This window comes from Gracilinanus agilis, chromosome 1 (assembly GCF_016433145.1).
Source record: "Gracilinanus agilis isolate LMUSP501 chromosome 1, AgileGrace, whole genome shotgun sequence".
NCBI classification, from domain to species: Eukaryota; Metazoa; Chordata; class Mammalia; order Didelphimorphia; family Didelphidae; genus Gracilinanus; species Gracilinanus agilis.
Window position 1 is genome coordinate 165,358,683 of NC_058130.1, and position 14,716 is coordinate 165,373,398.

At 42.9% G+C, this 14,716-nt stretch overlaps 1 protein-coding gene across 1 annotated transcript in view; it reads left to right on the forward strand.

The window, feature by feature from the left end:
• DNAI1 (dynein axonemal intermediate chain 1) overlaps window positions 1-14,716 on the forward strand; it is a 309,175-nt gene that overhangs the window by 247,393 nt on the left and 47,066 nt on the right. Inside the window, exons 13-14 of the mRNA XM_044678118.1 lie at window positions 7,416-7,505; window positions 11,478-11,565. Of these exons, the coding sequence (XP_044534053.1) occupies window positions 7,416-7,505; window positions 11,478-11,565 (178 nt within the window). The remainder of the gene's footprint in view (window positions 1-7,415; window positions 7,506-11,477; window positions 11,566-14,716) is intronic.

Consider the following 14,716-nt stretch of genomic DNA (forward strand, 5'->3'; position numbering starts at 1 on the left):
GAAGGAAGGAAGGAAGGAAGGAAGGAAGGAAGGAAGGAAAGAAGGAAGGAAAGAAGGAAGGAAAGAAGGAAGGAAGGAAGTTAGTTCTATTCCAGATCCAGTTTCCACCAACATAAATTATAGGAGTATTGAGCAAAACTGATCACCCCATCCTAGAATTTTTTGAGAGGGAGATGAAAGTTGAGCAAAGTCTGGCATGTCCTAAATTTAGGGAGAACATATTTTAGCGTTCAGAAAAAAGGGTAGGTAGAATACCATAGATTAAAAATTCTAGGACAAAGTCAATCCAGAAGATAGGAATTAGGCACTTTCAGTAGGAAGCAGCTAGATGATTCAGTGGGTTGAAAGCTAGTCCTAGAGACAGGAAGGAGGTCCTGGGTTCAAATGTGGCACCAGACACTTCCTAGCTGTGTGATCCTAAACAAGTCACCCTTATTACTTTTCTGCCCTGGAACCAATACTCAGTATTGATTCTAACGCAGAAGGTAAGGGCTTTTAAAAAATTTGTTTAGGTGTGTGTGTGTGTGTGTGTGTGTGTGTGTGTGTGTGTGTGTGTGTGTGTGTGTATGTATATATATATATATATATGTATATATATATATGATATAAAGTAAGCCATATACATGATAAATAGGAACTACCAGAGGAAAGCCACTAAAATTAAAATGGATTGGGAAGGCTTCCTGTAGAAGGTAGAATTTTAGTTGGGCCTTGAAAGCCAAGAAGGTCACTAGTTGGTGCAGAGAAGGGAGAGCATGCCTGTGAATGCACAGGGAACTCACCAATCAAGTTAGATTTTTTCAAAGTATGTACAGTAGATGGAAGTAGGGGCAGGCAGTGGAAGAAGAATACAAAAGTGTGGCAAGATTGTTTAAGAATAGCGTCAGGACTAATAAACTCAGAATGAGAGGCTGAATAAGAAAGCTAAGATCAGCATAAAGGAGAACTTGGGTTTGGGGAAAAGAGGAGGATCAAAGAAAGGCCCAGGAAGGATGGAATGACAAGAATCAACAATGTAGAAAAGAAAGAACCTCTTAATTTTTATTTTACTTTTTTTCTTTGCCAAGGAGAATGACCTCTGAATTGAAAAAAGATAGAACAAGTGACTAATCAGAAATGACTAGCAATACAAGTAGGGCAATAGTGAAAGAGCTCTAGCTGCCCAGGAGGAGCTCAAGTCACCGGGTGTAGATAAATGACATGTTTTAAAAACTGACAGCTGTGATTGCTGAGCCACTGTTGGTGATCCCTGAAAGGTTGGACAAGTAGAAAAGGCACTGCAGGATTGGAAAAGGGAAAATATGGTCCCAATTTTTCCAAGAAGGGAAGTGAATAGAGTCTACAGGCTCAAGGTCAGTGAACTAAACTCCAATTCTGGCAGAATTCTAGATTGCATCATTAAAGGGACTAGTTGTGAACATATAAGAAAGCAGAAATTGCAAGCCTTCACAGGGACAGCTAAGCAGCTCAGTAGATTGTCAGCCAGGCCTAGAGAAGAGAAAACCTGGGTTCAAATCTAGCCTCAGACACATCCTAGCTGTGTGACTTTGGGCAAATCACTTAATCCCCCTTTGAGAGGAGAGGAAAGGGGAGGGAAAGGGAAGGGAGGGAAAGAAAGGAAGAAGGGAAGGAGGGAAGGATCCAGCATCAGAGAAATGATAGTCCCACTGTACTCTGCCTTGTTCATATCTAGAGCATCCTGTTCAGCTCTAGTAGCCACATAAGTTGGTGACTATCCAGAGGCAAGTAGCCAGGATAATAAGGAACCATGATTTCATACCATAAAGAAGTTGCATGAAATGAGGATTTTTAACATGAAGATAAGATAGTTGTCTACGAGTATTTGAAGAGCAGAGGAGCAGCAGGGGCTAGGCATTGGGGGTTAAATGACTTGTCTGGGGTCACACAGCTAAGAAAAGTATCTAAAGCCACATTTGAATCCAGGTCCTCCTGACTCCAGGCCTAGCTCTCTACCTAATGAACTAGCCATCCCTAAGACTCATTCTTCTTATTCCCAGAGAATAATTCACATGTAATGAGTAAAAGTTGAAAAAACAACATTTATGCCTGCCCTTTGATCCAGCCATACCATTGTTGGGTTTGTACCCCAAAGAGATCATAGATAAACAGACTTGTATGAAAATATTTATAGCTGTGCTTTTTGTGGTAGCAAAAAACTGGAAAAGGAGGGTATGCCCTTCAATTGGGCAATAGCTGAACAAACTGTGGTATATGCTGGTGATGGAATACTATTGTGCTCAAAGGAATAATAAACTGGAGGAATTCCAGGTAAACTGGAAAGACCTCCAGGAACTGATGCAGAGTGAAAGGAACAGAGCCAGAAGAACACTGTACACAGAGACTGATACACTGTGGTAAAATAGAATGTAATGGACTTCTGTACTAGCAGCAATGCAATGACACAGGACAGCTCTGAGGGATTATGGTAATGAATGCTACCCACATTCAGAGGAAGGACTGCAGGAGAGGAAACATACAAAAAAAAAAAAACAACTGCTTGAATGCATGGGTTGATGTGGACATGATTGGGGATGTAGACTCGACACTACCACACCAATGCAACTAACAACAATTTGGAAATAGGTCTCGATCAATGACACATGTTAAAACCAGTGGAAATGTGCATCAGCCATGGGTGGGGGGAGTGCGGGGGGGGGGGGTGAAGGGGAAAATAGGAGCATGAATCATGTAACCATGTTAAAAATGAATAATAATAAATGTTTAAAAAAAGAAAACAAAAAAAAGAAAAAACAACATTTAGGCTTTCAGACTTTATAAAAGGAAAAAATATCCTAAAAACTACACATACCCAAAAATGAAACAGGGAATTGCTAGAAGCAATTTGGTTGGAACTGCTAGTTCTAATTGTCAGAAGCAATTTGGTTTAAAAAAAATTTAGATCAGGATATTACATCATGCACTACAAGAAGTTCCAAATGGATCCTTAACTTAAATATGAAGTTGCATAATTCATTTAAAAATAAAGGAAAACAGCAGTGTGACCCTGGACAAGTCATTTAATCCCTATTGCCTAACCTCATTACCATTCTTCTTGGAGCTAATACATAGTATTGAAGATGAGGTGGAGGATAAGGATTTAAAAATAAATAAGATAAAGGAAAAAGTAGGCCTCACGACCATAGCTAAAGTCAGGTTTATTAACCAAGTAAGGATTAAGAATGATCCCAAAAAGCAAAATGACAATTAGATTTTAAATTTTAAATTTTTTTTAATTTTAAATTTTTTTAATTTTAAAACTTTTTTAATTTTAAAATTTTAAAACTTTTGTATGAATAAAATCATCAGAGCTAGAATTGGAAGGAAACTGTACACTGAAGGAAAGGGAAGTCTTTGTATCAGTTATCCCTGATAAAAGTCTAGTAGCCAAGATATGTAGGGAATGAATATAAATCTTTAAGATCAAGAGAAAATTGCCAATGAATAAATAGAGCCAGAATATTCATTCATTTCTAAAAATTGTAAACAATTCACAGCCATGTGAAAGATAGAAACATAGAAAACAACTCTAAGGTTTTATCTTACATCCAGGATATTGGCAAAGAAGACAAAGGATGAAAATAGTGTTAGAAGGGCTAAAAAACAGGAGTCACACTAATAATACACTACAGGAAAAGTTGCACATTGGTTTAACTATTTTAGAAAGCAATTTGCTTTAAAAAAAAAAAAAAAAAGGTTACTTAAATGCCCATAGATCCCACTGTTAGCCAGTCAAAGGAAGTAAAAGAGAGAACAAAAAGGTCCTACATTTACTAAAATATTCCTAGCAGCACATTTTACAATAGTGAAAGACTAGAAACAATGAGAAAAATCACTGTACAAATTGGGGTACTCAAATGTAATGAAATAAATATCATTGCACTTCATGCCCCAATGGAAAGACTAATAAAATTGGAACAATAAGACCAGAGTTCAGATCCCAGGTCTTCTATTTACTGCCTGTTTTGCATTGGACAAGTTATTTAATCTCTGAGCCTCAGTTCCCTCATCTGCAAAATAAAGGGATTGGAGTTACCTCTAAGGTCTCTTGTAGCCCAAACCATCTCTTTCATGACTTTATCTGGGAAGACATCCAACTGATGCAGAGTAAGCAGAACCAGGAAAACAATGCCTACCCACTTGACTAATATAATGTAAAATAAAAGAGCAATAAAACAAATATGGATGTTGTATAAATATAATGGCCAACCTTGGCTCCTTGAAAAAGATAAGGAAATGCACAACACCCTCCCTTTCCTTCGAGAGATGGGAAAGCATAGAGGTGGGGGATTACATATACTTGCAGGCTCTCATTATGCCGGTTGGTTTTGCTGAAATATTTCTCTTTATTATAAGGAAAAGTTCACTGGGGATGGGTGAGTGAGAAATGCAAAAATTATTGTAACTTTAAAACAGAAATCATCAGTAAAACTTCTTTTCTTTAAAAAAAAAAAACCAACAACCAACCTAACCTTCTGTCTTTGGTATCAATTCTAAGGCAGAAGAGCAGGGAGGGCTAGGCAGACAAAGGTAAGTGACTTGCCCAAAATCACAGTTAGGAAGTGTCTGAGGTCAGATTTGAACCCAGATCCTCCTGAATCCAGGTCTGGTGCTCTATCCACTGTGCTACCTAGCTGCCCCTAGTAAAACTCTTTTCAAGTGGAATGGGCCACTTTAAGAGGAAGTCAGTGCCCCCTCACTGAGAATGTTGAAATGAAGATCTTATTGATGGGATTAATGTTCACTGGTTCTCATCCAAAGAATTCATTCATGACTCAAACTGACTTCATTTCAAGGAAACAAGCTTTATTATAAGAGAATGGAGTAACAGAGTAGCTAGTATAGTAAGTAATTAATATAAGTTAGGGAGAAAAGGTGTGATAAGTAAAGAGAGAGTGAGAGAGTAAAAGGTCAGAGTGGGTAGGGGTTCTCAGGAATGCTTTTTATCTTGATGCATTGCTAAGGAAGGGGTCATTTGTTTGGGCAGTTGTTGCCCTGTGCCTCCAGGAAACTGATGTCATTTTACCCGTGGTCCAATCTGGTCTGTGTGACTTTACCCATAGTTTACTCTGTCCACTGTGAGGGGAGCAAATCCCAATGTAAATAGGATGCCAATGATACATTAAACACCCTGGGGCAACTTTATGTCGAGTTTTGCTTTCTGCACAGACTCCAAAGGAGAGCAGTGAGTGTGGAAACTGAGCATTGTTTGAGCCTCATCCTGTGTGCCTGGGGAACTGACACCCCCCCCCCGCCGTGTTTGCCATCCAGAGACCCCAACCAAAGATCAAGGTTATGTCTAAAGATTGATATGAGGGGGTTTCTCATAATTGTGAATCTAACCAGCTCATGTGTCTTATATGAAATTCTAATCAACTAGTTATTGTTTCTGTGTCCTTTTGATTGTGTACAGCTAGTTGGCAGGGTTTGTAGGACATTTCAGCCCACAACAGAATGATCCTTTGTTGAGGATATTCTAAAGGAGACTGAGCCTTCAAGCAGGGAGGACTTTGGAGTCTTCCTTATCTCTTAGAGGATATGTGTGATAGAGTGTGAAAAAGAGAAGATTTAGGAATCATGCTGTCCTCAACAGCCTGAAGGAGTGTCATATGGACATTCTATGTGGCTTCAAATGCAGAATGAGAATTAGTGAGTGTAAAGGACTTTCTGACAATGAGGACTGTCCAACAATGAAACTATCCCCGCCCCCCCCCTCTCTCTTTTTAATTAAAAAAAAAAATCTTACTTTCTGTCTTAGAATCAATACTAAGTATTGGTTCCAAGGCAAAAGAGTGGTAAGGGCAAGGCAATCAGGGTTAAATGATTTGCCCAGGGTCACAAAGCTAGGAAGTGTCTGATACTAGATTTGAACCCAGGATCTCCCATCTCCAAGCTTGGCTTTTTATCCACTAAGCCATCTAGCTGCCCCTGAAAATCATACCTTTTTTTTTTCTTCAAATAACTCTTGCCTTCTGTCTTGTAACCAATACAGTTTATTGAGTCCAAGGCAGAAAAGTGGTAATGGTTAGGCAGTGGGCATCAAGTGACTTGCCCAGGGTCACAAAGCTGGGAAGTATCTGAGGCTAGATTCAAACACAAGACCCCCCTTCTTGGTTTGACTCTCCACTGAGCCACCTAGCTGCCCATAATGATCTCTTAAGGTAATACACTACCTTTTACTAGAAATGTTTAAGCAGAAGCTGGATGGCCACCTGTCACAAATATTATAAACAATTCTTAAAAGATGTTTGAAGTTAGATTGGATGATTCTTAGATGCCTTCCAACTCTTAGTTCTTTGGGATAATTCAGTTTGATCAGAACATCCCATCACTGAGAAAAAACTTGGAGGTAAGAGCTACATAATCAAGGCTTCATACCATAGGCCAGTTGGCTCAATAGATAGAGAACCAGGCCTAGAGATGGAAGGCCCTGGGTTCAAATATGACCTCAGACACTTCCTAGCTAGGCAACTCATTTAACCCCCATTGCCTGATCCTAGCCGCTCTTGAATGGAAGGCAAGGGAGAAAAGAGAGACAGACAGACAGACAGAATAAAGAGAGAGGAAGGAAGGAAGGAAGGAAGGAAGGAAGGAAGGAAGGAAGGAAGGAAGGAAGGAAGGAAGTGAGGGAGGGAGGGAGAAAGAAAGAGAGAGAGAAGGAAAGAAAGAAAGGAGGAAAGAACTAACTTATCTTGTTTCCTTCCACTGACAGGCTTTCATTGCTCCCTTAGAGAGAACCCCATACTCTTCCTACCAAGTTCCTCCCCACCAAATACCTTCCCTGGATACACTTCATTGCCTTTTATCTCCAACCACTCTGTGATGGAGGCCAGTGTCCAGAATCCTATTTCTGGAAGGTGCCTCCTATATAGGCAGTCTGGTAGTCTTCAAGGATGGGACACTGGAATCCTGGAAAGTTGGGAGACCAGGGAGTGGAGGGAAGTCTTAAGGTTAGAAGGCTGCAGGGTCAAAGGGCAGGACTGCTCTCAAGCTACAGATGAGACATAACCAGGGCTCTACCCCAAGCCTCTGAAGTTCAAAAGCTCTTGAAGTTCTTCAGCAGTGTCACAGAAACAAAGAAGCACCAAGATCTGAGAATGATTAGAACAGGAGATGACCAGCTGGCACAATGGGTTTCTGCCATCTCTGCCTCCCAGCCAGGGGATGGTCTTCATCCACCCCTCACCCAAGGATGCCCTTCATATGCTTGTCTTGATTATGGTTCATGGTACTTGCTCCAAATACAGAGCTTTCTAGTCACAGGAAGTTAGTTAGGCAGTTGGAGTAATGCTGTCAAGGCCCCTTGCCTTGATTGGTATTATTGGTTGGTATTTCATTGTTATTTGTTGTTATATTATTAGCATTATTTCATAATACATTGATTAATATTATTTCAGGTCAGGTGGCAGAAGGACGACATGGACAATAATCTCAACTTCTTCTCAGTGTCATCTGATGGGAGGATTGTATCCTGGACGCTGGTGAAGGTAATCATCCCCCACCCCCACCAGGTGTCTCCAGCTTCTTGACTTTGTTCATCTCTAACGCTAGTGTGCATGGCATAGTAGCTAAGGCACCAGACTTGGTATTAGGAAGTTTGGGGTTCAAATCCCCCCTCAAGTGCTTATCAGCTAGGTAATCTTGAGCAAATCACACAACTTCTCTCTGCCTCAGTGTCCTTATCCATAAAATGAGGGGGTTGGACTCGCTATCCTTTTAAGGTCCCTTTTGACGATCAGTACATGATCCTATGCACTGAGCTGGACTTGAATAGGATCTACTTTCTCCTGGGAACCTGGAAGAAAACAAAAAGAAAGAAATACTTCTTTTCCTACATCCTGCCCCTCCTTTTCTTTCCCTCCAGAATTTACAGGGATGAGGGTAAAAAGGAGAAAAGTCCATGGTCCTGGGAAATTCATGGTCTGGATATTGGGAACAACCTGAAAGCTGATGACCAGAAACAAAGGTTGGGGGTAACTGGTGGAAGGAGTAGTAGGAAGCAATGGAGATAAAGTTTACAGACTTTTTTTGTTTTGATTGGACCCTTTCCTGCCCAAGAGCATTTAGAAACCTTAGTTAAGTAGAATATGGAGGGGATCTCACTACAGGTTATCTTGTCCATGCTCTAGCTTTTAGGCATCAATCCTGATTTTCTTAATTCAGGCCCTTCACAAGCATTGGGAGCCAATGGGTTAAAGATTCAGCTGCTCTAGTCCCTGCCAATATGTGATCTCTCTCTCAGAAATAATTCAATGCAACAAAGTGCAACAACTATCTTTTAAGCCCCTACTGTGTGCAGAGGAGATCCAGATATTTAAAACCCTCACCTTCACAACCTAGTAAAAATATAGGGTGGGTACCCAAAAATCCCTACAAAATAGAACATGATAAGTGCATTTTAATAGCACAAACTGCTGTTTGAGGTCTGACGAAGGAAAGGTTGTTCTAAACTGTGGGAGTAAGAAACAGGCAGAGACAGAATGTTCATGAAGGAGGGAGCATTTGAACTGAGTTTTGAAGGACTACAACAAGGGAAATCCAGCACCCTTCCTGGTGCAGGGGATGGAGCAGCAAAGATAGGTAAGCATCAGAGGCCTGACCCTTAGCCGAATCCTCTGGGTGGTCCCAAGAGTCACCTCAGTTCTCTGCAAAACCAACATTCTCGGAGTCCTGCTGTGGTCTTGTCCCTGGGCTGAGGTGATGCTAGGGCACATACAAGAGAAGGGACAAAGATACAGCTGGGGTGGGGGAAGGGATGGAGCATCACAATCTGGTGAGGGAGATAAAACTCACTCAGAATAATTCAAGAATCAGATTGGGTCAGAGCTAAGGAGGAGAAGGCAGATCAACATAAGGAGGAACTTCCTAACCATTAGAGCTGTCCAAAAATATCAGGAGCTGACTCATTAGGTAGCCATTTCCCTATTGCTGGAGTCTGGATGGCCACTTTTCCAGAAATTCTTGCTGAGGCCCAGGTCTAACTGGATGACCTCTGCAGTTCCTTAGATGGGAGATGCTGGGATCCTATGATGGAATCAAGTGTCCAAATGTATGTTGAGAGCACAGACAAAGTAGGTTCAGGAAGCAAAGAAGCCCTTGCAGCTTTGCTAGTCAGAGAAGACCTCCCAGAGATGAGGCTTGGGAAAGGTCCTGAAGGATGAGTAGGGTTTGATTAGAAATATCCAGTCCTGAGACAGGGGCCACCGTACCATCATCCTCCTCCTAGCCAGGGGCTTCTAAGTACTGGGGCTATGTCTGGTGCCTGACTTTCAGCCCTGGTTTCAAACCCTGCCATTCAGACACCCCTGGCACCTAGGCCCTATCCTATCTCATCACTCCAGGCCATGTCCCCTCCAAGCAGGGCCCACCAGTACTCCTCCAGGGCCTACCACCCTGTCATCTATATTTCCATCCATGATGTGTGACAGAACATAGACTCCTGAAGATAAGGGGTTGGGGAGGGGGAAGGAGTATCACTGCACTGTCTAGTTGGGGAGAGAAGATTCACACAGAATAATTCAAAAACCAAGATTGTGTCAGAGCTAAAGAGAAGGAGGTAAATTTCTGCTCGCTCTAAGGTTAGAGTTGAAGGAGGCCTTTGAAATCATCTAGACCAGAAATCGTTAACATTTTTTGTGTCCTGTACTATTTGAGAAGTCTGGCAAAGCCTATTGACCCCTGCTTAGAAAATGGTTTTAAATCATCGTAGGAAATGTTCCATTTCAGTGGAAGTTTAGTGAAAATGAAAATGGAAATTCCCTTCCCCATTCAGGTTCTCAAACCCCCTGAAATCTCTTCTTAGCTTAAGAATTCCACATCCAAACCAAGGTCACACTCTTAGTAGCTGATGGACCCTCTCCTTGCTGGGAATAACACCAGCTACTTTTAATGCATGTTTAAGGAATTATGAAAAGTATCTTAAAATGAGGAATTTGAACTCAAGATGGTCACATCTCCAGGGTCAAGAAGACCTGGGTTTGAATCTCACCTCTGATATTAGTTGTGTAACTTTGGACAAGTCTCAGTATCTGTACCTGGAAAAGGGAGGCCTGCAGTGCCTACCTCACAGGGTACTTATGTCTTAAATGGCATTATGCAAAGTGAGAAAGAAAGAGTGAGCTGTTATGATTTTTGTTCAGGCACTGAGCTCAGGGTGTGTTAGTCATCTCTGAATAATAGATAAATAAGCTGAACTCTTTCATGGGGTAAAAGAGGCCTTTTCAACCAGCTTAGCTGCTAAGCACAGTTGCAGACCAATGGGAAAGGCAGGGGGAAATGGGTGGAGGCAAGTCATGGAGAGCTCCAGGAGCAGTAAAGGAGCCTGGAAGAAAAGCAGCCTGAAACCCTGGGTCCCCAGGGGGAACTAACTCCCTCAAGTGGGTCATTACTGAAGAACAGAGGTGCAACCTGGCCTAGAGTCAGACCCCAAGAGATGGCCAGGAAATGTATGGGGAGGACCCCCACAGGTGAGACTAGGACACAACTTCTTGAGGGGCTGCAGATACTACCAGGGAGCTGGTGCCGTCCACCTCAGAAGAGAGCAGAAGCTGAAGGTCCATGGACCATCCAGATAAATTTAGAGCATTTCTCTGTCCTATGCCCTTATCTGTTTTGGTCCTCATTTAAATTTAATTTCCTAGTAAAATTTCCTAGTTAAACCTGCTTACCATTAGGGGTTTGGGAAATGTTTTCATACCTTAGTCTAGTGGAGGCCTTTGTTCATAACGAGTGGCCCATTGGTGTAGGAGAAGCCCAGATTTAGACCTAGGGCTAGAGAAAGGGAAAAATCAGAAGAAAAAGAATGGAGGAGGGAGACAAAGGAGCTCTTCTTTGTTCTGGTTATCCAGGGTACTATAGATGCTCTAGACCCAAGGCTTCCACCATTCAAGTCCTGATCCTATCAGTGACATAAAAACCCAGTTTGCTCATGAGGCTCCCTTCTTAAAGTCAAAGGTTCTCAAAGTGTGTTCCAAGATACACAGGATTCCCGGAGTCCTCAAGAACCTTTCACAGGGGATCTCCAAGGTCATTTAATTAATTGATTGATTGATTTAGAATATTTTTCCATGGTTACATGATTCATGTTCTTTCCCTCTCTTCCTCCCACCCCCCTCCCATAGCCAGCTCACAGTTCCACTGGGTAGATCTCCAAGGTCAAAGCTATTTTCATAATTCTAAGAAAATTTAGATTTCTAATGCAGTAAATATCAGTAGACATAATCCATATAAACTAAAGCTTTTGGATGGGAGTCCTCAATAATTTTTTAAAGTGTAAATAAAAGGTTTGAGAGTCACTGCTTAAGCCCATTAGAAGAGTCAAGCTATCCTTCCTTCTTTTAGAAATAAGAATCCTAGGTCTACCATTTCTAGTCCTTCTTCCCACTACCGTCACAGGATATGGGAACACTACCACTGGAGCCCAGGAGAAGTAATGATACCACCATCTCTTCTGCCAACAGAACGAGCTGATGCACACAGACATCATCAAGCTAACTGTGGAGGGCAGCACGACTGAGGGTCCAGAGGATCTTAGTCTATACACCATCGGTATGAACCCCCAGCCTCAGGCCTATCAAGGCCGCCTTAGACAGGCCCTGGCCTACCTGTCTGCTCATCTCATTCTTCCCAGTTCAGAGCTACATGGCTCCTCCTCATACCTAGGCCTTGTCCAGATAGCCAGAGGCCAAGAAGCAACAGAGAAGACCCAAATGAGCCCTTCTTTCCTGTATTCTATGGCTAAGAACCTTCTTTATCAACCTATGGCAATTCCTTTTTTTTGCATTCTTGGCCATCCTATATCCCTGGGCACCTGGTCTCCTAATGGAGAGGGAAGTATTGGCAGACCTAAGTAGTCTGTTTCCCTCAGAAGAAAAAACAAAAAAACCTGAAGAACTCTAGAGTTAATAAGAACTGGAGGAGGCAGGAATCTTATCTTGGCTCATGTAAGTCAAGTCAAATAGCATTAAGTGCTTTCTATATGTTAGGCACTGTGCTAAGTGCAGGAAAGCACTCAATCCACGGAGCCACCCAGCTGCCCCCAAGAGTTTTTGTTAGCTGGAAAAAGTGGGCTTTTTAAAGAAGTTTTGAAACTGATTAAGAACAGACTTCTTGTAGAAACCAGGACAAAAATGTCAGCCAAGTTGAGTGAAGCCTGAGAATTGTCCGGTTCCAAGACCAAGCCAAGATGGTCCCTGTTCCTATGCCTGTGTCTGACTTCTTAAGTTGGTATCTCCATAGGACCATGCAGCCAGTGAATAAGGACCCAACAGAGACTCCTGGCCTAGGAACATGAATCTGCTGGGACAGCAGACTCATTGTAGGGAAGAACCTCCTAAAGTACAAATTCCTGGAGGGCAGGTTCAGTTTCAGTTTTGACTTTTGTGTCCTCAGTGTCATGAACATATTATAGCCCTTGATGTTCATTTAATAATTAAATGAACCATGACTTGATTTAATGGCAGAATGAGCCAGGCCCCCAGAAAGGTAGGACCTGGAGACTCCTTAGAGACTGCCCCTCGGTCAGGAACAGGACAGATAATCGGGAAAAGCCCCAGAAGCAATCCAGAAGCAGATGCGTGCAGAGATGGAGAGTTGGCAACAAGTCAATGACAGTCATTGGGTTTAGAGTCTCCCAGAAGAGAATGTGGGTCACAGGCTCAACTGCAGATAGCAGAGGCCTAGCCAGGCTTTTACAGCCCTTTACAACCTGGCCCCAACCCACCTTTGCAGCCACATTATACATTACTTTCTGAACAATCCCCTAGTCGAACTGACCTTCTTGCCCTTTGTTGCTCACTTCAAACATTCCAGCTTTCATTTCTAGACCTTTGGTACCTCATGCCTCGCAGGCACTCCCTCCTCACATCTGCTTTGTACAATTCCTCATCACTTTCAAGACTCAATTCAAGAGGCAGCAAGGTGGCTTAGTGGATAGAGAACTAGGCCTGGAGTCAGGAGGTCCTGGGTCAAATTTGGCCTAGCTGTGTGACCCTGGGCAAGTCACTTAACCCCCATTGCCTAGCCCTTACTGTTCTTCTGCCTTGGAACCAATATACAGTATTGATTCTAAGACGGAAGGTAAGGGTTTAAAATTAAAAAAAAAAAAAAGAAATTCTATTCAAGCATTACCTTGTATGTGAAGCCTTCCCCACTACCACCCAGTTTCCAGTGTCCTCTCCACCAAATTACTTGTATTTAGTTTGTATAAAAATCAGTGTTGTCTCTTCCAATCCAACATAAACTCCATGAGGTTCAGGATCCAGTATGTAATTGATATACAATCAATGCTTACTGGTTGCTTGAAGGCCAATAGGCTTGGAAGTGATCAGCAAAGGTTTCCCCCACTGCCCATCCTTGAGAGGATGGACAGGAAGGGGGCAGATATACTAGTTTGAGAGGGTGGGTGTCTCTGTTAGGAAACCAGGACGGGGACTGGAGAGAGAAAACTGGAAGGGGCCCAAGACAGAGAGCTCGAGTACAAAAATGCAAGGCAAGAACTTGGTTAAAAGACGTACAAGGCAGCAGCCAGGAAAATTTCTTTCTTTGGTGTTAGGCCGCTGGGATCAGAGTTCTCCTGTTTCCCTTGCCTAGCTATAGTAAGGCCTTGTGTCTGTGTGCCCATTTAGAGCGTGCCCAGTGCTTTTGTGGTCATCTTTTTTTTATTTGATCCTTCCACTAATCTTGTGAGGTAGGGAAGATACTGTCCCCAGGACAAATGAGGTAAGGCTAGCACAGAGAGGCCAAGAAGATTGCCCGAGGCCACACAGAAAGTCTCCGGTGGAATGGGATTGGAGCATGGTCTTCCTGAGTTTGAACCCAGGGCCCTGCTCATTTTATAGCCCCACTTTGATAGGAAAGGTTCGGGGAAGCCCTCAATCCCAGACCTGGCCGCTGTCGGGAGGAGCGAGGTAGGAGCAGTCTAGCCATCGATGGCAGGGGACAGAACAAGGTTCCTTGTAGCCAGGCAGCAATGCATCCTGTACCCCTCCAGCAAGCAGCAGGGCAGAGAGATGCCCTGTGAATGGCAGCCAGAGCAGCTTCAGAAAAGAGAACAGTAAGGATAAAGAGAGGTCAATAGAGAATGGACCTAGAATGTGGAAGCCAGGCCCAGACCTAGCACTAAGCTGAGAAGAGCCAGGGTCCAAATCAGAGGGTCCTGGCCCAGGTAGGCAGGGTGAGTTCTGAGACCCGGGAGAGGTTAGAGGAAAGATGATGCATCAGTGGGGGGAAAGGGGAGCCTCACCAAGCTCCAGGAATGAGGATTCTTCACCCTTTTTGTGTCCTAGATCCGTGTGGCAATCTGGTAAAGCCTAAGGGCCCCTTCTCAGAATAACGTTTTTAAAATGCACAATATAAAATGCGCAGGATTGCAAAGGAAACCAATTAGATTGAAATGGAGTAATAAAATTGGTTTAAGTCTGTGGACCTCACCTTAAGACCCAGATCTAAATAATAGATTATTGTTCATCCTTTTCCAAGAGAACCAGTTACATCACTGGGTGATATCTTGATTTGCGTGTAAATTAGACTTAAGTGAGGCAGATTGCAAAGTTTTCAGCCTCAGCCTGTCTCCCAGAGCACTGCAGTCCAGGGGCAAGGCGACAGACAGAAAGGTACCTTGTAAGCGTGTGGCTCCACTGAGACCATTTGAAATGCTTCCAGAGCTGACCGTCATATTGTTGATGGGTGGAATCACCCT